The sequence below is a fragment of the Pelobates fuscus genome, chromosome 7 (genome assembly GCF_036172605.1).
Source record: "Pelobates fuscus isolate aPelFus1 chromosome 7, aPelFus1.pri, whole genome shotgun sequence".
Lineage (NCBI taxonomy): Eukaryota > Metazoa > Chordata > Amphibia > Anura > Pelobatidae > Pelobates > Pelobates fuscus.
The window spans coordinates 98,283,649-98,308,897 of NC_086323.1; the positions used below are offsets into that span (position 1 = coordinate 98,283,649).

At 40.5% G+C, this 25,249-nt stretch overlaps 1 protein-coding gene across 4 annotated transcripts in view; it reads left to right on the forward strand.

Moving 5' to 3' along the window:
- MGLL (monoglyceride lipase) overlaps positions 1 to 25,249 on the forward strand; it is a 71,630-nt gene that overhangs the window by 15,001 nt on the left and 31,380 nt on the right. For all 4 annotated transcript variants that reach the window (XM_063426247.1, XM_063426248.1, XM_063426250.1 and 1 more), the window contains one exon: positions 17,479 to 17,585. In XM_063426247.1, coding sequence (XP_063282317.1) covers positions 17,479 to 17,585 — 107 coding nt within the window. The remainder of the gene's footprint in view (positions 1 to 17,478; positions 17,586 to 25,249) is intronic.

Here is a 25,249-nt window from a genome sequence, read left to right on the forward strand (position 1 = left end):
GCCCTTGTCTCAAGTGGTGGGCTTTCGCCCGTTGCATGGCTCGGTAATGTAGTGGTCCCGGGAAGATTGCTTGTATGGAAGATGATAATAGGCCTACCATTCTGGCCAGTAGGCGGAGTGGTATTGAGTCTTTTCTGAGTACCCGGCGTATTTCTTTCCGTATCGTCACAATTTTTGTCGTGGGTAGCCGTAGAGTTCACGTTCTTGAATCGATTTCGAATCCTAGAAATTGTACCACCTTGGTTGGTTGGAGCGACGATTTTTCTCTGTTTACGATGAAGCCCAATGATTCCAGTAAGTGCACTATGGATCTCGTTTGAGAACGAAGTCTGGATGCAGTCTCGCAGAATATTAGGATGTAGTCCAAATATATTAGGCAGCGGATGCCCTTCTCCCTTAGGTATGCCATTACCGGCTTCATGAGCTTTGTAAAGCACCATGGTGCTGAGCTTAGGCCGAATGGGAGACAAGTAAATTGTCTGGTGAGGCTTTTCCAGGTGAATCGGAGGAAGGGTCGGCTGACGTGGGCTATCGGTACCGAGAGATAGGCGTCTTTTAGGTCTAGCCGAGTGAACCAGTCGTGTTTTTGTAGTAGGTCCCTGAGAAGATGGATCCCTTCCATTTTGAAATGTCTGTAGGCGACAAATCCGTTCAGTTGACGCAGGTTGATGACCGGTCTGTAGTCTCCCGTTTTCTTTAGGACTACGAAGATGTTGCTGAAGAAACCCGTATCGTCCGGGGCGATCTCTACAGCCCCTTTGTCGAACAGGGCCTGGATCTCTTTGTCTATGATTTTGGTGTGTAATGCCGATGCTCTTATTGGCGGTGGGCGACGGTTCTGTACCGGCGTGTCTGAGAACTCGATCTCGTAGCCAGCCACCGTACGTAGGATCCAGTTGTCCGAAGATATCTTTTCCCATTCCTGTGAAAAGAGAGACAGTCTGCCTGCAGTCATATGAGAGTACAAAGAGGTCGTGTTGTGGTTGCTCACCTGCATTGAAGCGTCTGCGTCCGCAGGTGCGGGTGCCTCTGGAACGGAATGAACCTTGTGGAAAGTTGGTTCTTGTAGATGGGAAGAACGCTTGAGATGTTGGAATTCTGGGGCCTGTAGGCCAGAATCGGCTGGTGGCTCGGCCCCTTTGGTGACCAGCCCTGCCAATAACTCCACGGCGTGGTGTGGTGTTGCGAAATACTTGTTTGATGGACGTTTGTGCCTTATTAAGTGCAGTGAAGAGGTTCACTTGCTCCTTTAGCTCTATTATAAATGAGTCCCCGAAAAGCTGGCCGTTGGCCAGTGGTCCCATCTATTTCTTCCCCAGTTCCATTAATTTGGGGTCCATTTTCAGTAACGCTGTCTTGCGGCGTTCTGCGCACATTGCCGCGTTAGTGTTGCCCAGGATACAGATGGCTCGCTGTACCCATTTGCGTATCGCGTGGGCGTCCAGAGCGGTGCCCTGGGAGAGGGCCAGGTCGACCAGGTATAGTATTTTTGCCAGAGGGCCTAGTATGTCCAGGAGTTTGTCCTGGGATTCCTTAAGGCCCTTCTCTATCCCTTTCCGTGGGTCTCGACCCGCGCGGGACATGAACAGGGACACTGTAGTGTCAAATTCTGGGGTCTGGGCGATTTTGTCCGGTAGCATGGGTCTTGGGCATTCTGCCCATAGTCTCGCCCTCACTTCTTTTTCCATTGGTTTTCTTGGCCAGAAATGGATGAACTGGGCCAGATGCTCTGGCAAGCCCCATTCCGGGCTTTCTTTAAGCATGACCTAATTTCAAACTTTTTACGCAGTCTAGCCATCTCATGTGTTTAGGTAGTCACAAGCAGGGCTTTTTTTCCATTCAAAGTATTTTGAACATATATTCAATATTTCACACGTGGACAATATTATCAGCTCTGCGGAATATGTTGACTCTTTATAAATGCCAGTAATAAATAAAATAAATTATTGATTAAGGCCAGTAATAATCAATAAGAACAAATAATCTTGATATGAGTTTAAGTTGTACATGGAAAACCAAAAATTACCAAGGCAAAATGGTCTAAGAAAAACATAAAAGTTAAGAGAGTCGGGAACCACCGCCTGCAGTTATATAACACCTGATAACGTAACTGGATCCGAACAAGCTGTGTATCTGTTTAATATCTGCATGTATGTATATAGTTGGGCCTGCGTGCCTACAACACTTTTGTCTCCATATCTACAAAAACTCAATAAAAAGAGATTTCACAAAAAAAAAATTAAGAGAAGGAGAGAAAAAAAAGAGGGTGGGTGGGGCAGGCTTCTATATTTCAGCCCCAGGGGACAAGGGGGCAGGCAAGGCAGGGGATCTGCTTTCGGTCAGTGTTACTAATATTTAGGTCAAGTCTATATCCTATAGAACCATATAGAAGCAACCAGAGTTGGAAAGGATCAGCTCCTCCATAAATCATATGCTGTCAATCCAGTCTCTAATCATGAAAATCACACTCCACCTGCAATAACCCAGAGTGAGGCTGTGTGCAGCATTCCTTAAATGTAGGAGTAAGAAATTGCAGTATTTCTTGTGTGAAATAGGGAGGAAATACAATAACTAGAACAAACCACCAAAGGAAAGGTACAATTTGTGGCGCTTAGAGGTTGCCGCTAGAACACACTAGTGGGGTTAATCACATAAATCCCACAGATACAAAGACACAAAAATACAAAAAGTGTGCAGCGCTTGTGTGAAATACCCCTAGATATATATCAATGGTGCATACACCGTATGTGGGTGTGTAAATCAATGAAAATAAGGATAAATACCCCAATATCGATTAGTTTCAGTAGGTATTGACCCTGTATACAAAAGATAGGGTCTCTATGGGTTTCCTGTCTTTTGTATACAGGGTCAATACCTACTGAAAGTTATCGATATTGGGGTATTTATCCTTATTTTCATTGATTTACACACCCACATACGGTGTATGCACCATTGATATATATCTAGGGGTATTTCACACAAGCGCTGCACACGTTTTGTATTTTTGAGGAAATGCAATAAGTAGATCTCTGCGGAGAGGGTGAGCGGGACACGTGTAAGCGTAGCAAGTACTGAATAAAGACATCCTTCCAGAAAGATTACAGCCCTACCATATATGGAACAAAGTACCTAACTATCGTTTACATCGCCAGCACTCTGGATCTTGCACTCTGGATGGAAATGCTTAAAATTTATTACTAGTATTATACAAGTGGGTGAGCATCTTGTAGCCTAATTCATGGTACTACGTGCTTATGGAAGACCTATGGGTGAGGACTCTTTGTAGGGTACTGGGTGTCCAAGATCTCACTCCCAATATCTCATAAAATATGGGTGAGGAGCCTCCTCCAAGGCAATGATCAAAGTTGTGTATGAAACCAGAATTGCTGTGCGTGGAGGGATTCAAAAGAGTTGGACGTTCTGAGAGAGGGCAAAAGGCCCAAAATGAAACAGGTAGAGTGCAGGGAACAGCTTAAATTGCAAAGCAGACTGTCTCCAGGCTGACAGCATGCATAGAATAATGTGATGGCTCCTGGATACACAAGGGTGCATGCTTCCAGTGGTCCATGGAAAAGCGTACAGTGGGGCTGTAGCGAACCTTTTCTCCATCTCCACCCTGAGATTACATGAAGGCACTGAATTCTCTGTAAATGAATAGTCTTATTATATTTAGATACGTCTAGTGACCCAAGACCACCATGTCATTTGGGGTGGGTAAGAAGGTTGTGCCTCAAGCAAGCCCTGCATCACTGCCACACATACTCGGTGCAAAGTAGTCTAAAACAAAAGGAGCTCAGGATATGTACTGGTAACTTCTGGAGTAAGAACAGAAACTGCAGCAAGATGTTCATATTCCGCACACTGAATATGAATAATACCAAGCAAAGTCGTTTTTGGTAGTGACAAATTGTGGACATCAGACTTGGCACTTTTCAGCCAAGGAAAGGATGTTTTGCTGGTACTCCTGAGATAAGATGGACTTAATTTGTGTGCTCATGTAAGTTATGGCTCCATCACACCAAGAGAAGGGGGAATCCTGTTGTAACAAAGAAATCGCTGCACGACAAATGTAGAATAATTGATTTTGACAGGGAGATAAACGTGTGAAATTCCTGCATTATGGCTGGCAGAGAAGTATCAGGATCTATAACCTTGAAAAGCAGGTAATCTTCAAGGGCCGTAATCTAACATGGTTCTTTTTACCTGTGTACCTCAGATCGCAAAATATGCCCTGCAAGCTGTAAATTTCTAGCTAAGAACAAAAAGGAGTGCAGACAGCGGGCAGCCTTATCTAGAGCCATTGGTGAGAGCAGACAATACACTATTAAAACACACACTACACAAAGATTTAGTATAGAGGACTGCAACCCAAATAAGCATAATAGGTCCCAAGACGACACAGGGCTTTATCATTGTGAAACTAGCAGAGCTGGGGAATAATGATGTAGAGATTGTGTTTCAAATGATAGTCTAAATTTTCAATTGCCTTGTCAAATCTCTAAAATTCCCTATTTAGTGAGTAAAGCATTGCAATTATTAAAAAAAAAAAATGTAACTTGTTATCCTTAATTTAATCTCTGACTTGGGAAGTATAACAGGTGTCTTGACATGTTTTGTGCCAAATCTTTGTCTAAGAGGCATCCTCCATATGGTACATGCAGAGCAAGGATGGACAGCACGTAGCTCTCAGCTGTTTACTGGCAAAACATAATATAATTATTTATTTCCACAATGGCTGGACAGTTTTGCTTTGGCCACCCATTTTATTAGGGAATTTGGAATATCCTGAGCCACATATCGGTTATTGGCAGCAGGCAATTGTCAATCGCCAAGAGATACAAACTGAAAGAAAAATTTCAGTAAACATTTCTCTATGCCACGTATATATTAAATGGACTTTATTGCTTCCATTTGAAGACAAATCTAGGTACGTACTACAATTTCTGTCTACTATTCCGTTATATACTTCACTGTTGCACCTTTTAAAATTTGCCAACTTGTTCTGTTAGATTTTTCTTTAACATATGTGAAGATGTCTCATATCCTCCAAGGTGGACATACTAAAATGTTGAAGTCTTTCCCTGGCTTTTTTTTGTATTACTGAGACCACTTCCCATGATTGTATCACTTCTTTGATTATTGTTTTATATTATATTTATCCAAACCCCCTGAATTGAACAAATATGTATGTTTGAGATCTGAAATATAAAATAAAATTATATGTAGATATGAACACCGCTGTATTCTGGAACTGAGTGCCTACATCTTAGTAGCTTGTCAATCATTGCACTTGGCAGCCGGCTTAGTAATAGTTTAGGAAGAGCACAGAAATAGGAGAAAAAACATAAACAGTTTATTTTTCTCATTCTCCAGTGCTATGACTGTGCCTAAACTGAACTGGATGGTGATGTAAATTGCTTAATCTTAAATATACATTTAAAAGGAAAAGGAACATCACATGAAAAAAAGGTTCTTAGTAATTTTCAATGTTATTATCGATGCTACAATTTTAAGAGAAGTGACAGTTCCCCTTTAATATTGTCCATTTGAAACTACAGTTCAAAGAACTGGACTGACTATTGTATGGCCATATTGTGTTAAGCCCACCACTACTTCACAGTACCCCAATATCGGTGGGTCCTACGCTAATTCCAACGTGGGAGACAAATCAAAAAGTGCTAGTGCTAAATAAGCTGAAGTGTATTTAAATACTGTAATCTGTAAAATCATTGTAATAAATATATATAATACAAATTTAATGTGATAAATGCAATCAAATAAAACCGTGTCGAAACTAAACAATTAAAGTAATAGTGCTTTTACGTATATATTCACAATGCAAATTATGTATCTGCTCAATGAAAATTATACGGTAATTGAAGTGACATTACTATCCAAAACCTCCTCAAATATATACCTCTGTTCACTGCCAAAGGGGTCTCTGAAGCTGGGGGGGCAGGGCGGGTTGCTTAACCCCAAAGGGAATTTGGTCTGGAATCCAAACTTACATAGTAAAAACAAAAGGGAATTGGGGATGCACCCGGAACATGCATCTTGCAGGAATGGTGCTGCCGTAGTGAGCAGAATTTATACATAATACAGATTAAGGAACAGCGCACTCAAAATTAATTTCTACATTCTATAAGGCTATTTACAATCCCTTATCTCAGTAAACAAATATGGGGATTCAGTTCCACCATATGGCCATATTGTGTTAAGCCCACTACTACTTCAAAATACCCCAATATTGGTTGGTCCTACACTAATTCAAACATGGGAGACAAATCATTATTTAGCACTGGTACCTTTGATTTGTGTTCCACATTGGAATTAGTATAGGACATGTTGTCTGCTTGTAACTAGTATAATTCATAAAAGAGACAATGTCCTATTAAAAACTGCACTTTTTGCAAAATGAAAAAAAGGGGACACACTTTTCACAAATAAAGCTTTTTAGTAAGCTAAAGTGCTTTAGGGGTCTGGACTGTCCCTTTAAATTGTTTTAGATAAAATTCCTGTAGTGATTTTTAGCAGAATCTGCAGATTTTTGGGAAGCCATTGGGGGTCTAGAGATCTGTTTAACAAAATTATTGTGCCACATCTGGCCACAATGACCCAATCAGCCAGAAATAACTCCATAAAGCAGAGAAAGCAAAACATGTTTCTCCAATTGTTGTTGAACTACTACCTCATGATTCTTCATTAAAAGGTTATTCACTAAAGTAAGAATTTAAGGTGAATTTAAAGTAAATTTTAAATTTAAGGCCAAAGTAGTGGAACCATAGCGGAATTAAAGAACTTTTCTGGTTCTAGTTGACCCTCTGCATGCAGACACTGAACTTTCCTCATAGAGATGCATTGATTCAATTCATCTCTATGAGGAGATGCTGATTGGCCAGGGCTGTGTTTGAATCATGCTGGCTCTGCCCCTGATCTACCTCCTTGACAGTCTCAGCCAAGCCTATGGGGAAGCATTGTGATTGGCTCAGACCACTACTTCTGATGATGTCAGAGTTCAGATGCAGTTCAGAGGCAGCAGCTCCAGACTTAAATACAAGTAAGATGTTAGCCCTATAGGGTCAGAAATACATGTTTTTGTTCCTGACCCTATAGTGTTCCTTTAATATAGTGCTTTTAGTAAATACATTCTGCCCCATTATTTTAGCAATGTAAAATGTTGTTGTTTCTAAAAAAAATTCTAAACCACGCCTCTAGTTGTTCAGACTGACAGTCAATAAATGTGCTTCCTTCTTGAAGACCTGCGATTTTCGAAGGTCTCCATGTTTGATGTCATCACACATAGTGTAATGATGCCAAATGTGTACAATACTTCTCATAGAGAAACAATAGATTCTGTGCTTCTATGAGAAGCACTGAATTGTTGAAATGTCATTAGAACTGATGATTTCATCTTAAAGGGACACTATAGTCACCTGAACAACTACAGGTTAATGTATTTGTTCAGGTGAGATCTATAGATCCCTGCAGGCAATCTAATGTAAACACTGTATTTTCAGAGAAAATACAGTGTTTACATTGATTGATAGGAATACCTCCAGTGGCCGTCACTCCTATCAAGTAGGGCCCTAAAAAGGCCTTGTACACGTCAGACGTATTAAGATACGTCTGACGTGTGCAGGGAGAGACGGCACTGTGTGCGCGCCTTCTCTCTCCAGCCTGTCAGCAGAGCCTGTCAGTCAGCTCAGCTCGCGGCCGCTCACACCACGTGCATGCGCGGTAGTGCGCTCAGGACTTCAGAGGGTGGCATGAATGGCGCCCTATGAAGTATGTGCGCATGTGTGGCGAAGCCGCGCATGCGCACAAGGGAGCAATGACGCTTCCAAATGGAAGCGTCTGATTGCTCCTTGCTCGTGCCCGCCTATTTCGTCATTTTGATGAAAAAGGGGGCGCGGCTTCACGAGGCTCCCGGCGCTGGAACCAGGTGAGTAAAATACTCTGCCTGGAAAGTCCCTTTAAGAGTAGCAGCTACAGAGAAGAGACGGTCTAGCCATAGATTACAAGTACGCTTGATAGCTTTTATTCACTTTTTTTTTTTTAAAAGAGGAAGGGCCCCAGTAATCTAACCTCAAAAAGGAAAGTTGTACCTTTAAAGAAAATATTTTGTACACAGTGATCTTAGTTTACGTAAAAGCTGTAAAACAAATGGATACAGTATGTACAGCACCATATATTCCCATGGCTCTGTTAGGAGTTTAGTGATCCGAGTTTTGCATCGCTCCCCTGGGAGATTTATTATGATAGACTGCTGCAATGGTAAGATTCCAATACAGCGAAATATATGTTTTCAGTAATTTTGTTATTCTACATAGAAAGCATGATTTACATTCAGTGCTATGGAATATGTTGGCACTTTATAAATCATTGTAATAATAATAATTCCAGTTGAATTAGACACAAATACCTAACTCTCCTAGAGTGTAAAATATGTACACTAGCCAGGGCCCAAAAGCCTTACTGTACAAGTAAACAAATGGCCTTGTATTTAAAGGGACACTATAGTCACCAGAACAACTACAGTTTAATGTAGTTGTTCTGGTGTCTATACCATGTCCCTGCAGGCTTTTTGCTGTAAACACTACCTTTTCAGAGAAAAAGCATTCTTTACATTACAGCCTAGGGACACCTCTAGTGGCCACTCTTTAGATGGCCACTGGAGGTGCTTCCTGGGTCAGTGCTGCACAGTTTGCAGCACTGATGTTCAGCATCTCCATACAGTGCATGGAGACTGTGATCTTTCCTCCTAGACATCTATAAGGAGATGCTGATTGGCCACGGCGGTGTTTAGCTCTGCCCCCATCCCACCTCCTTGGCTGAGATCATCAAAATTGACAATATCAACCAATCCAATGGGAAATCATTGTGATTGGCTGAAATCATCACATCGGATGAGGTCAGCCCTAGGAGACAGATCAGGAGCGGAACCAGCGCCGACGAACCTGCGCAAATGGAAATAAGATAAGATGTTAGTATATTTAGGATATCAGGGGCAGAGTGGGGCGGGGGCTAGGACCTAAAGAGTGATTTTAACACTATAGAGTCAGAAATACATGTTTGTGTTCCTGACACCATAGTGTTCCTTTAACTTCATTTTTTTAAATGAATTTTGTTTTACACTTGGGGCCAGAGGCTTGGTACTATAAAAAGAAAGCACTCGTAATGCTAGTGATTAGTTAGCTTGATGTGCTGCCTTTTAATTACTCTCTTACATCATAATATGGTTCAGAACTGTGAGCAGGAGTTTGCAGATAGATCAGGGAAACTTCTGTTGCGTGCCATCAAGGGATGTCACACCATACAAACACTAATTGGAGTGGGTCAATGAACTCCCGACTGTGTCACTAACACTGGATGGAGATTGGAAACATTGTAACTTAAACAAACATTCAGAAACTCAAAAAAGTGCATTGACGTTGAAAGAACAACTGAATTCTCAGTGCTAGATTCTCTCTAAATTAGTGCCCAAAAGATAGGTAAAACACTGCTGTTGAGATTCAGCTCCTTAGATGCTATGCCAGCCTATGCTTTAAACTATTTTAAACGCTGCTCATTTGGCAGAGGATATTGGTCATTGGCCTGAATATCCTAAATGTGATTCTTACAAGAAATTATGCAATTTTACAATTCATATTGTCTGGTTAAATGTGTATTTATCTAATGAGTTTACCAACCTAATGTGTGGGATCTTGTTAAACAACACATTTTTGGGATGGAGTGAAGCCTAGAAACAGAGGCCTGGGTTTGTGTATTTCAAGGACACCCAGAGATTGCTCAAGGTCACACATGTACAGTGATGCCTGTGACATTTCGCTGTTGCTCATCTCAGCAGTGTGACAGCCTGGCTTACTAACACATAGAGTGGGGAGACTGGGTACATGAGTGATATTGTAAATAATTTGTGACGCTAGCTTGGCATGCGTTTATCATTTTAAAGTTGCCCAGGGAATTCTTTTCTATAGAATATAGGATTGAAGAGCAAGTAATAATCAACTGTATTTTCGGTTTAACCTTATTTTTTGTAGTTAAAGGGGTTTATTCACTAAATTGAAAACTGTGGAGAATTTCAAACTTGTAGGCTAAAATAGCCAAACTTAAAAAAAAAAAAAAAAAAAATCACCAACTGTTTTCCAATGCTATTTTTCCAGCTTGCTTATTTTGGTCTAAAAACTGCATTTCCCTGTACCGTTTTTTTATTTGCATTTTTTAAATTTTTTTATTTTTAAATGCACAAAATTATAGAAAATAAAACTGGATTTTAACTGTTTTATGTCACAAGATTGGACAAACCCCATTACACTACGAGAGTCCTAGCGTAGTAGCGTAGCAGAAATCTTGAAGGGCTTAAAAAAATCATAAGGAGCATTTGACAAGGAGGGCAAGGTAGGCAATTGGCACTCCGGAAGTTGCTAACTACATCTTCCATAATGCTCTTACATCCAAAATGCTGGCAAAGCATTAGGGGAGATGTAGTCCACAGCATCTGGGGGTGCCAAAATCTGCCTAAACCCTCCAGATAGCTAGTATTATAGTCTTATCAATAATACTATGTGGGAACGTTTTACTTCTACTTAATTCCTTGTCACTATACAGTATAAATACATTATATTCTTAATAGTAATTAAATTATATTAAAAAACAAAAAACATTAACAGGCTTATTCACTAAAGTGGGACTTTTTGGGAATTCAAAGTGAATTTCAAATTCAGTTGTATTTCCAGTTCAGGTATTTTGGCCTTCACTTTGAAATACACTTTGAATGTACATTGTATTCCCAATAATTCATGCTTTAGTGAATAATCCTGTGAAAGAAGTATTATAAATAACGCAGCGGCAATGAAGTAGTTAAGCCCTGTTTTTAGGCAACTGCCGCACGTGTCTCTGACATGGATAAATCAATATTCTTTTTTTTTCAATGTTTAAACTGTATTGTGAGGCAGTCAGATTAGAGCGCGTGTCTGTGCATTGCTGCTCTGTGCATCCAGCCTTCAAGCTGACATTTTACTCTGCAGTATATTTTGCTGGGTTTCTAAGCTGCCCAGGCATAAAGATTACCGGTCAGTGTCTGCATGTAGTACCCAGCAATCGTATTCCTCCAAAAAAGACTATATGGTAAAGAAATAATTCCCATTTGTCAATGCATTCAAACATAATGCAAAAACATAAGTAAAATTACAAACAAAAAATGTTAACTCACCTGCAGCATTTTCTTTACCAGCATGGTTTTGCTGGTCTGCCTCAGGCAGGTCAAACTATTCCCACACCGGGAAACTCTTATCCCACAAACACCTGATCATGAGGAGTTTATGGGATAAATAAATAATTCTTTAAATCAGTTATACTTATCTCTGAGGATGAATGTAGCTGCTCTTTAAACTGACAGCATTTATTCCATGGCTGCGAATTGCTCAATTTGCTTTTTAATAACCCACGCTGTAATCTGCTCTCGGCACAGCCATGGTGCACATGCACTGTCTGTGGCTTAGTTCTCTCCCTGATTAATTTATACATTAAATAATGTATTTTCTGGTGACTATTAGTATGGTGATCCCCTGTAAATGCTAGAATTTTAACATAAAGCGCTCAATCAATATTTGTTTAAATATACCCCACATTCTCTACATTGGTAGTTCATTGAAGCAGATATCTCTTCATGTCTCACCTAATTTGTTAAAATGTATTGATAGGCTTTGCTTTGTTTACCTATTACACAGCACCATGGAATATGTTGGTGCTTTATAACTAAAACTGCGAATCCCCCACAGAAGGGATAACTGTCTGTATCTCTGATGCTGGGAGTCTTTCTGAAGGAAAACTATAGCATTAGGAATACAAACCTGTATTATCTGAACCTGTGGAATCCTAGTTTTTATTTAGATTGAAGGACACACCCAACTGCAATAAATATAGTAAAACAAGTTTACTTACCTTTTCTCCAGTGCCGACACTCCCACAGTGCTGCTGCCCGCTCTGCCGCTTGCAGCATCATCCAGCAGATATTGCTCTCTCAGCGATGGTCCAATGCAATGCTTCTCACAAAGGAGCATTGGGTAAGTGATGTGCATGCACAGCAAGCACCACTAACGTCCAATCAAATGCTTCTTACAGGAAGGCATTGAATTAATTGCTTTCCTATGAGCTACATTCTCTCACAGGTCTGAGTTTCACTCAGTCGTTGTAGACGATGTGTCTCTAATTGTCATTTGTCAGGAAGCAGGAAGACAGCCACTTGAGGTATGTTTAATCCTGCAATGGAAACATTAAATTCTACAAAACTGCAATGTTTTACATTGTGGGGATAAAACCACAGGCAACTACAAAGATAGTGGCTTTGGTGCATTTAGTAATACTTTAATTTTTCTCATACTCAATAATAATCATCATTATCAATCATTTATAATACAGGGAACAAAATAGTTATCTGCACACTTTCTCAAATCCCTATGCACGTTTAAATAACTGGATGTTTTTAGTATCACTCTAATGGGCATTAAAGGGCAAGCTCACCTGCCATGTCAAGGCCTCTCAGGTGCGTCCTACACCAACAATTCACCTTGCATCATTCAGCTAAACTAGTACTAACAGTATAGGGGTGAAATGCTGGAGTACAGTGAATAGGGCACAGACTTCTAGTTTCCAGCTGTTTGGTATGGTTTAAATGTATTTGGACGATGATATACGTTTTATTGTTTTGACTCTGTTCTCCAGCACATTGGATTTGAAATTAAACAATGGCTAAAAAGACAAAGTGCAGGCTGTCAGCTATAATTTGAGGGTATTTACATCCCTGTCTCCTGTTGTAATTACAGCACCTTTTATAAGTAATCCTGCATATTAGAAGTAAAAAAAATAATTGTCTGCTTGATTTTTCTTGGCCAGACTTGTCACATTGTAAGTTCTAGACACAATAATAAAAGAAAAAAAGAAAAAACAAAAATGTTGGTGTTTGTTGCTGTTGTCTCTCAAAAAAAGTGTTAATGTTTGTAATGCAGACATTCGTGAAGCTGAATAAACCAAAAACATAGCCAAAATATGAACTGAAATCTACCCGTGCTCTCTGCATGGAGCTCTGGGAAGGAAACAACTTAATAGACCGCATAAGGCCATTTTAGTGGATGATCAATGCATGTTTACTTTGAAACATCAAACAGATTAGGACACTTTTCAGGATGTGGGAATGGATATGCCTGAGAACCATAAATAGAGGCTTATACAAAATATAATCACAGAAAGTTCACCATAAGATGCAAATGTATTTATTTATGAAATATTTTACCAGGACGGATACATTGAGATTTCTCTCGAATTCAAGTATGTCCTGGGTCCACAAAACATTGCATTGTTACCGCAAAGGTGGGTTTGCGGTGCAAAATACTGGTATTCTCCAAGAACAGAATGCCAGGTCACAGTTTACTAAGGACAATAACAGCAACAAATGGCAGTGTTATGGAGTAAACACTCTTGGGAAGATGAAAGGAAAATTGGACATTGGAAGATATTTATTTACAGCAGGTCTATGAATCCGAACACGAACATTCAATTAATGCATCCAAGCAGATTTTCGGGGTGGAAGTGGAATGTTCACCTTTGTCCGCATTAATCATCTGACCTGAATCCAAATGATGTTTCACACAAAATGATTTTAAACACCCAGAAACACTTTATGGCTACTGCTTAAGCCTGACAGCCCATCACAGACTTTAACAAGTCATCAAATGCAATAGATTTACAGGCAGTTGTTAAATATCATAACTTGTTGATTGTTACATTAAACGTAGTCTAAATACTTTTGCTCCCTTAAAATAAAGTAACAATGTATACCAAGTGCTGTAATCCTGCATAGGTCAAAAACCTACAAATTAAAAAATGACAGTCTGCAATTTAGTCAATGTTTATTTTTAGATTTGATTTGCTGGGAAAAAAAAAAGTTAAAATAGAAAATTCTGTTTCATCATTCAAAAACCTATGGCCTGGCCTGTTATTAAAATGGTAGGCAGACTGTTTCCCTATCTACTCATACACACGCACTGCACACATACACACACTGCACTCATACACACACTCCGCATTCATACACACACACTGCATTCATTATATACACACACTGTAAATAAATATTCAATTAATATAATTTTTTTAGGATCTAATTTTATTTAGAAATTTACCAGTAGCTGCTGCATTTCCCACCCTAGTCTTATACTCGAGTCAATACGTTTTCCCAGTTTTGGGGGGTAAAATTAGGGGCCTCGGCTTATATTCGGGTCGGCCTATACTTGAGTATATACGGTAATTAGAATGTAATTGTTATTTGTTCCACTTAATGTTTGAACCCCACCACTTTTATTTCCAAACTATTTCATTCTGTACCTCAGTGTTTCCCAAACCAGTCCTCAATACCCACCAACAGTCCAAGTATTGTCATTATCTCCATTGGAAAAAAACAGGGAAATACATAAATCCTAGATTGTTGGTGGGTCATGAGGACTGGTTTGGGAACCACTGCTATACTTTATTATTTCCCAAATACAATGCATAGGCTTCCATTGTAAATGATGATAAACATGATGTAAGGTAAATCCATGTATTTTTCCTTGGAGTCTTTTGCTGCACACTGATGCAATGCAAATTGTACTTTGAGAAATGAGGAGGTTAAACTCTGAACTTCTGCCCATTATAAAAGCCCCTTTGTGTCCCTGCACTTAAAGGGCACAACATTGGATGTGTGGGAAGAGGTCTGGACAAGGCCCCCACCGTTGACAAATATTCCAAATTGCTGGGTGTTTTCGTCTTCATACATTAAACAGCCATCTGTTTCTTGTAGCAATATGAAACACTGTAATTTTTCTAAAAATGCAGAATTATAGTAAACTCTCCTGTGTGAATGAGGGTGGTGTCCAAACTGAGATGCCATAACAGAAGTCATCCAGGGGACATTCTGTGGCTTACTATGTATGAGGCACAGTGTTTAATTACCAACTGACCTCTTTCTTGTTGCCAGGAGTGTAAAGTAGCATTCCTAACACCCCTACTCCCTTGCTCCCATATATGACCAGCACATTTCTCACCCATTTCTGCCTACCCACTACACCATTCTGGTATTTTACATATTTTTCTGCCTGCTACACCCATGGATACAGAAAGTATGCAGAGAAGAGGGAAAATGAACACATGTTTATATTGATCCTCTTGATTAGCAGTGTTTGTCTTGGCTTTGCCTTGTATCAATTAGATTATCGAAATCCAAATAAGGATATTTAGGCAAGAATTTCTGTTTTGGAAATTTTGCAAATCACCCTGATTATTTTCAATTGAATATTTCCATTCCTATTTTAATTTGCTACAATTCAAAGTTTTGTTAATAAAACTCAAAAATACACCACCACGGAGGTGCAGGTATGTGAAGTATAGAGTAGCAGGACCAGGAAAGCCTTCTTCTTGTGATGCTGTTGGTAGAACGAAATAAGCTCTATCAAAAGAAAAAAATGCTCATAGTGTAATTTGTATAAACCAAAATACTTTACTCCATATACTAAAAAAAACACTCACACATTTAATGAAAATATATCTTTCGTAATATAAAAATAGACAGTTCAGCAGTCCTTTAGCTGCTCTTTTCGCAGAGTGCATGATATGGCAGCTCTCTTTTTCATTTGGTGTCTTCTGCCACAAACTCAACATCACAATCAGTGACTGATAATATAACAAGCAACACTTTACAGTTTACCTATATCTTGCTCATTACATAAGAAAACACTGGCTTTTTCTTAACTCCACTCGTAAATTACCATACCACATAATTCTATTGGTTGACACCTAGAGCTGGCCTTGCATTCCACCCTGAAATGTACACTACAGTACCATGCACAGAACGGCAACTGTACTGGGATGTTGGTACGTGGCCATATTTTGTGTCTTTTTTTATATATATAATTACAATAACAAGCAGCTGTATTGTGTGTTCCAGGCCAGTACAGGGCCTTCTTAGGTTTTAGAATTATATGGTATCCTAATTTAGGGATGGAGCTAAGAAAAGGTCTGTGTTTTCATTTTTTTTATTTAACTAGGAATATATATACTGTATAGTGTGCCTGGTTTATCTCTGCTTACATCGTGAGAAAGTCACAGAGTAGGATGAAACTTGTTGAGGTTGTGACAGAGGACACCAGATGAAAAAGACAGCTTTTATATCAAGCATCTTGCAAGAAGAACAGCTGGTGAACTTTCTGTTTTTTTTGTGTTTTTTATGTTTGTTTTTAATTTATTGATTATGAAAGTAATATTAACTTTTTTTTAAATTCTTTATTTATTTCAAGGAAAACACCAGAAAAATACAAACATTGTAATGCAGTAAGACACAAACAGCATAATATACATCCAATATTGCACAAGTAAAAAAAACAAGCATAGTATACAAAGTCCTTCTCCAAGTGCATGCGTCTATCGTGCGCAAACTGCCATATCCCATGTTCTTTAGGTGCCCCGCAAGGTTTTTAGATAAAAGGGATAAGATAAAAATGGAAGTAATCGAGATCTGACCAGCCAACAAATTTGGTATCCTCTCACACCGCGTCTACATGTAGCGACCCATATAAAGTACAGGCGGGAGCAGAGTGTTTGAGGAAGCCTAGATCTCTCGCAGAGCCGTCAGCTTAGAGCCCCTAGTGTCACGCTAGTACCGCCCGCGACTCTTCACATGCGAAGCTGTGCCCACCTACTCGGTGATATAGAGACGACATTACCGGTCAGATCAAGTAATGTGAAGAAACATGGAAGTACACAAAACTTCTACAAAGGAAAGAGAGATGGGAGAGAGGGGAGAGAGGGAGGGGGAAGGAAAGGGAGGGTAGGAAGGGAAAGAGAGGGACAGGAAGGGGTGGAACAGGGAACCAATCGCCGCGACCTCGACAGGGCTATGCGGCCCAGTCACAGAATGGAACCTTAATAATTAGCAACAGGACGACGGTGACACAGAAGACCATCGCGCAGGGATAGTCTGCCTGTTTCATTCGTCTCTTCGCGGGAGCGCAGGGTGGGCGATTCAAGAGTAATATTAACTTTTAAATGTGAGGGTATTTTAGCATGTGTAAGTATTTATTTTCTCTAAATGGAGCTAATACAGATCCACAAATCACATCTCAAGAAGGAACCTTCCCTGGCTCCTGACACTCTACACTTTCCATACCATACCCGTGCCTGCCATATGGTATATTTTGGTGTTGCTTTTGGATGTAGGAAAGAGGTGTGTCTTTTTGGGACTGCGGCAAACAGAGGAAGAAATTGATCAAAGTGGATGCGTATACTTTTTTTTTGTTAATAAACCTGCTTGTGTTTTTTGTGCTCTACACAGCTGGAAATCTATCAATCACTACACTAAATAAAGCTTTATGCATTGCACAATGACTTGACAGACATGCTGGTTCTAATAACCTACCTTACAGATGTGTGTGTCTTTCTTATTTTCAGAGCATTGGTATTTATTGTACATGGAGCCGGGGAGCACTGCTGCCGCTACGATGATTTAGCACAGTTACTGACTGGTTTGAAATTCCTCGTCTTTTCCCATGACCACGGTAAGTGGCTATCTATAGTGCCAATATCCCTGCTTGGAAAAATCTAGTGGTGCCTCTAGTACTGGAGTAGCCAAAATGTTTGACCTCACAGCTATTATACAACAACATACTACGTAATGCTCTCAGGCTGGGAAAGCATTATGTGAATTGTAGTCCTGCAACAGTCTAGTTCTTCAACAGCTGGAGTTCTACGTTTTGGCTACCACTGCTCTCGTAGCAGAAGAAGTTCAGCTAGCACCCGCATAACCCTGCGAGAACTGATGATTTAATCACTTTGATTTTTATTGTGGCTCAAATTTATGTTGCTAAGTAAGATGTCGTCAGGTTTATGTAACTATGCAATTTTGTTGGCAAGAGAGTTATTTTCCCCCCTATGTCTTTTACTGCAGCATTGCAGTCTAGAAATCTTTGCTTGTAATCAATCACAATAAATGCCTGCTATTTTAATAGCACTGGTATTTTTTTTTCTCCCTCTGCGAGACTTAAATACATACAGACAAAAATAACCACAATTTGGTATTGCATTTGTTGGAATATGTTTAATAAGTGGCGTAAGGTATGCATGAAGTTGTTAGGCTGTGGTTTGATGTGTTTGGAAAGCCTAGAAGAATATGTAGAATTTGTCTAATTGTGACTTGTAACCCCAAAAAAGTGTGATTTATATATCAACATATACTGTACGATTCAAAGGAAATATACAAATGATGTGTGAGAAACAAATGTAAGTGAATGTAGCCTGAGCTGAAAATCTGGAATTCTTAGCAAGCTGAAATACATTGCTTATAAGATGTTAAAACCTGCCGAAACATTTAGTATGTTTCATATGTTTAACAAAAGACATCTCAAAAGGAATATGATAGCATTATATTGATATATACAGAGCCAGTAAAACCGGCTCTGGTCGCCAGTTCTCTTTCACTGAGACTCAATGAAAGGAGATATTGCCTAATGCAGCTGTATGGGGTCTTTACAGTATAAATAGTAAACTAAAATAAATAATAAAAATAAAACATTGTTTTAGCTAATTAAGGAGATCGGTGTCTTGAAAAATGTCTGCAATTGGTGTTGTGATGTCAAGAGTAAATATTTTAAATATTTAGCCTTTCCCCTGTTCAATTTTTTGTTTAGAAGATTGAATAGAAGATTGTGTGAGAGGTTGAACCTTTCCACCTGTATTACTATGTAACTATTTAAAATAGGATTACATGACATATAAACCTGACACGCAAGTTGCCACAATACTGTACTACCTTTGCTCCTTATTCTGTACGCTGATTGGATGTAACGGCTTCAATAACACACTCCCACGGAACTTTCTTGTCATTTTTACTGGTGTCTTGGGACTATGGGATACACTTCCATGATCAGGTCTGTGTTCAATAGTACGATTAATGGAGCTATCGTGGCATATTCAAATTAATTTATGAATTAACACACAAGTTATGGTTCATGTTCCTCAGTGTCCTAATACTGTATAATATTTAAGATAGAAAACAACGTATGGTTCATTTCATATGGTTCTTTTTATGAGAAGTGTCATAGAGAATGCATCCGAAGAGTATAAATATTTAAACTTGTGCACTGCCCTGAATTCTATATCTCTGTGACGTTGGTTTAAAAGATGAACCATGTTTTCCTGGACATATTTCATTTCTACGCACAATCAAAAAATATTGCACTGCCCTGAACTGTGTAGAATTAATTTCCAGCTGGGAAAATCAATTAATGAATCGAGGAGGGATGCCAGGGGAATTACCATGATAATTTTAAAATGTTCCTTGTGCATCAAATGATTGCTACCAACAACCTTTTTTTTTACCTTTGCTGCTTCAGTAAGAGAAAAGGTAAAAAAAACTATTGTGTTTACTTCAAAAATGTACTTTGCAAGGTGCTGGTAATTTCACCCCATGCAGACTGTCTGCATGGTTAAACTGGTGAGATGCTGGTTGGTACTACTAGTCATTGATAGAGTTGAGCGGACACCTGGATGTTCTGGACCAGCGGGTTCGGCCGAACTTTGAAAAAAAGTCAGGGTTCGGGCTCGAACTTGACCCCGAACAACATTGAAGTCAATGGGGACCCGAACTTTTGGGCACAAAAATGGCTCTAAAAAACTCCTGGAAAGGGCTAGAGGGCTGCAAAAGGAAGTGAAAATGGGGTAAGAGTAGGACAAGTGCCCTGCAAACAAATGTGGATAGGGAAATCACTTAAAATAACATAAAATACATAAAATAAGCAGCCGCTTAGTAGATAACTCCCTAATTCCCACGGTATTAGGGAGCTATCTACCAAAAGGCTCAAAGACCTAAATTGGTCTTTCAGCCACATTTATTAATACTAAGTAAAGATTACTTAGTATTAGTAAATTCAGCCCCTACTCGCTATACTGCGGGTAGGGGTGTGTCTAGTAAACAATGAGCAGCCAGTGGCTGCTCATTGTAAAAAAAAAAAAAACCTATTGCATGTGAATGTGGAGGGGGGGGGACCTAATGTCCTCCCCCCGGCCCCCACCCCTGCGTGGCGGGTGTGGGCCTTAAATAACAATAAGGGGGGCCTAATGTCCTAGTGGCCGGTGGGGGCCCTAAATAAAAGTCCCCCCCGGTAAAATGACACAGAGCACTCTGATTGGTGGATTAAGTAACCAATCAGAGTGTTATGAGTCAAATTACACAGCGTAGAAAAATTCCAAAGAACGCTGTGTAAAATGACACAGAGCATTCTGATTGGCTGGATTTCAAGCTAACCAATCAGAGTGCTCTGTGTCGTTTTACACAGCGTGGGAAAGTTCTTTGGAATTTTTCCACGCCAATCCAGCCAATCAGAGTGCTCTGTGTCAGTTTACACAGCGTGGGAAAGTTCTTTGGAATTTTCCCACGCTGTGTAATTTGACTCATAACACTCTGATTGGTTACTTAATGCACCAATCAGAGTGCTCTGTGTCATTTTACACAGCGTGGGAAAATTCCAAAGAACTTTCCCACGTGTGTAAAATGACACAGAGCGCTCTAATTGGTGGATTTCAAGCCAACCAATCAGAGTGCTGTGACAGGTAAATGTACATAGTTACATAGCTGAAAAGAGACTTGCGTCCATCAAGTTCAGACTTACCTCTCCGTCTCTTCATTTACCTGTCAGAGCACTCTGATTGGATGGCTTAAACCCACCAATCAGAGTGCTCTGAGCCTAATTGCAGGGCGGGGCAAGGCTTTATAAGCCTTCTCCGGCCCTGCAGAGCTCAGTCTGCGCGGAGCCCTCCATGGTTGAACATGATTTTTTTTTTTTTTTTTATTGCGTCGGTTATTATGGCTTTTTATTTGGCCTTTTTTGGGGCTGAAGAAAGAAGATTTTAGAAGAAAGAAAACATCGAATGGTAAGTTATTTTTATCTCTTTTTTTTTTTTTTTTTTTACAGGTTTTTTAGTTAAAGGTCCCCCCCTCATTATTTTTAGGGTGAGGGGGGTAGGTAGGGATATAATTTTTTTTTTTGGGGGGGGGGGGGGAGGAAGGGTTAACTAGGGTCCCCCCCCTTTGTATTTAGGGCCCCCACCCACCCACCGCTCAGGGGTGGGGGCCGGGGGGGGAAGTAGGTCCCCCCCCTTATTGTTAATTTTAGGGCCGCCACCCACCGCTCAGGGGGGGGCCGGGGGGGACAGTAGGTTAATTTTAGGGCCCCCCCTTATTGTTAATTTTAGGGCCCCCACCTGCCGCTCAGGGGTGGGGGACAGTAGTTCCCCCCCATTGTGATTTTTAGGGCCCCCACCCGCCGCACAGGGGTGGGGGCCAGGGGGGACAGTAGGTCCCCCCCTTATTTTTAATTTTAGGGCCCCCACCCGCCGCACAGGGGTGGGGGCTGTGGGGGACAGTAGGTCCCCCCTTATTTTTAATTTTTTAAATTTGGGATTTGCATCGGTTATTATGGATTTCTATTTGGCCTTTTTTGGGGCTGAAAAAAATAAGATTTTAGAAGAAAGAAGACATCAAATGGTAAGTCTATTTTTTTTTTTAAACAGGTATTTAGATAAGGGTCCCCCCTCATTATTTTTAGGATGAGGGGGGTAGGTAGGGGTAATTTTTGGGGGGGAGAGGGGCAGGACTAGGGGTTTGTGGACCCCATGTCACCTGGACGGGGGGGGGGGTAAATTTTTATTTAGGGCCCCCACCCGCCGCTAAGGGGGGAGGACGATAGGTCCCCCCCCTTCTTGTTATTTAGGGCCCCCACCCGCCACGCAGGGGTAGGGGCCCAGGGGGAGGACCATAGGTCCCCCCCTTATTGATATTTAGGGCCCCCACCCACCGCGCAGGGGTGGGGGCCGGGGGGGGGGAGGACAGTAGGTCCTCCCCCCTTATTGATATTTAGGGCCCCCACCCACCGCAGAGGGGTGGGGGCCGGGGGGGGAGGACAGTAGGTCCCCCCCCTTACTGTTATTTAGGGCCCCCACCCACCGCTCAGGGGTGGAGGCCTGGGGGGGAAATAGGTCCCCCCCCCTTTTTGGTATTTAGGGCCCCCACAATGTGGCCCCAGGGAAATTTCACGGTATCCCGTTAGGCCAGTTCGGCCCTGGGCTGCAAAGATACCCATTGTGACATGCTTGCTCTAAGAGGAGATTTTCTATATGGGCAATCAAGGCATCACACCTTTTTCGAAATGTAAAAAATATAACTAAATTCTTAATTTAGCAGGAATGAGGGACAGCTATTTAAACATATAATCCACAAGGTAGTGTGAAAGACATGTTTTCCCAGGTGGCAACACTGCATGAGGATTAGAGTCTCACATCATTTTGACAATGTTTATGTGACAGAAGGTGAGATTACAATTAGTTTGCTCATGCTATCTATTTAGCTGGCTATGGCAGTTCCTTAAAGGGACACACCGAACTGGCTTTTCTATGCTTTTGTAATGCATTATGTGTAGAAATAGTGTAATGTGCTATAGTGTAATCTTTGGGTCCTTGCTATTCTCAACAGGAAATCTGACATCTCAAAGCAAATGCTAGTCTTCCAAAACCAACAGCATACTTTGAGTTAACTGGTCATGTGCATTGGTAAGTAGCGTGTTTGCTCAGGAAATCTCCATTAAAGGGGACTGGCAATAGTACGCACAATCTTCTCATTCAATGGCTCCTTATAAATAAAATAAACACCTGTTAGTGCTACATAAACAAACTATAGGTACACTGTATACCTACTTCACTTTCTATACCTCTCAATAATGTAATATATAAAGTGATATATAAGTAAACTATCCATATAGTGTATATCTGCTACACTCGCTCTATTGGAATGTAATGTATAAAGTGCAAAGTACACCTTAGTTAGTGCCATGCAAATGAAATATACATACACGGTATACTTACGGTACCTCCCGCTACAGTAACATAACCTGTATAGCATTAAGTATACCTGTTATGACTATATAAATTAAATATGTATACAGTATATACCTACTGCTCTTACTGTGCCTCCCTCTACTTTAACGTTACCTGTAAAGTACCCAGTACACCTGTTAGCTCTATATAAATAAAATATACATACACTGTATTACTACTACACTTACTGTAGCTCTCTATACTTTAACATTACCTCTAAAGTGCTCAGTACACCTGTTACTGCTATATGAATCAAGTATATATAAATGGGCTACATACCTAGGGCACCTGTTAGTTCTGTATTAATATGCATATTGATTTTTTATCCTATGACACGACACAATATTTCTTTAATACTTGTTTAATCTGCAAAATTATAATACAAAATGTATTTAATATTATATGCATGTTGATAGCATAAGGACAATTATGTTTACATAACAAATATACTGTACCTATTCAAATATACTATTTATCAGCCTTTTCTGGATTCACATGCTGGGTCAGAATTACCCTATTTAACAAGAATATATGTAATTGGATATTAAGACATCCTGAAAGCTCTCTCCTGAGGGAATGTTACGGAAACGATTTTCAGAGATACATCCATGTACACACATAATACATACTTGCATCATTAGAGCATGTATATACACACATTATTATAATTATCGCCATTTATATGATTATCACTGGACATACCTACAATGTGTTGCCCAGATTTTGAGGGTGACTAAGATGCTGCTGGCATGTCATACTCTCCTGCACAGATGAGACACCGAACCATGCATATTTAGCCTAGGTGTGCTACAACCAGGGCCGGATTTAGATGAAAAGAGGCCCTAGGCTATTCCACTTATGAGGCCCTTTCACCTCCCATTTTTAAGTTTGTAAATTACATGAGAGACAATAAAATACATCATTACTGTGATATATATCAATATGTTAAATGAAACATGTTGTGATTGGTACTAACTTTTATAAAAAATGTGGCACGGATAATAAATAAAAAAAAAGTCGAGATGAGGAGAGGGGGGGTGATTGTGAGAGGAAGGGGGTGATGAGGAGAGGGGGGTGATTGTGAGAGGAAGGGGGTGATGAGGAGAGGGGGAGTGATTGTGAGGGGGGTGATTGTGAGAGGGAGGATGGGGGGGTGATTGTAAGAGGGAGGGGGGTGATGAGGAGAGGGGGGGTGATTGTGAGAGGGAGGGGGGTGATGAGGAGAGGGGGGGTGATGAGGAGAGGGGAGGTGACTAAAAAAATTACCTTAAATCCCTGGTGGTCCAGTGGGGGGCTGCCTGCTGGTCCGGTGGGGTCCTTGGTGGTCCGGTGGCCCTCATTTCCGGTCTGCAGAGCTGCAGACCATGGATCTCGCGAGACCCAATCAGAGCGTTGCCGTGGTAATCCGCGGCAACGCTCTGATTGGGCAGTGCACGCGAGATCCATGGTCTGCAGCTCTGCACATTGCGGAACTGCAGACCGCCGGTCTCGGCGATCGCGGCAGGAGGGGCATTGCAGTCTGTCCCGGGCACCCCCCTAGTAAGTGGCACCCGGGGCGGACCGCCCCACCCGCGCCCCCCCTTAGTACGCCACTGGTCATATCATATCATATTTTCGGTTCAGTGTTTGTTTTAGTGTTCACTGTTTTTAGAATAGTGTAATTTTAATTTTGCTAAAAATTTGAATGTAGGCCCCTCTTGATCTTGAGGCCCTAGGCTGATGCCTAGTTAGCCTATAGGGAAATCAGGCCCTGGCTACAACTACAGCTTTTTGGGGATATTAATTCATATATATATTCATATATATTAAATATCTGCCCATTTATGCAGAGAATCAGGCTAATAACCATGAAGCACTGTGAATCTGCCCTTTCGTCCTAGGAATCTGCTCATTCACCTTAAAACAATGATAATCCGTCCATTCACCCTGAGAAGCTTTTTGGAATTATATCTTGAAATAAGAACCACAGCCAAGCTTTGCAGTATATGATGTTTTTAGTAAACAATAATATTCACACAGTGTTCTATATATAGATAGGATTATATTTTGTGCACTTTTCCATCTCTTTTTTTTCCTTATCTAAAAGTAAAAATAAGTGCTATTTCTTTCTCTCCCTCTCTCTCTATTTATATAAATATATTTGATAATAATGGATCTATTCATCTTTACTCGGTGCATTGCAGAATTTAAATTACACACAATCATCTTATGTTTAAGATGTTTCCAGTAACCCTTTGAATTCTAGACTGGTGAGCCATGCATTGCTCAAATTCCATAACCCCCACGACCAACAATG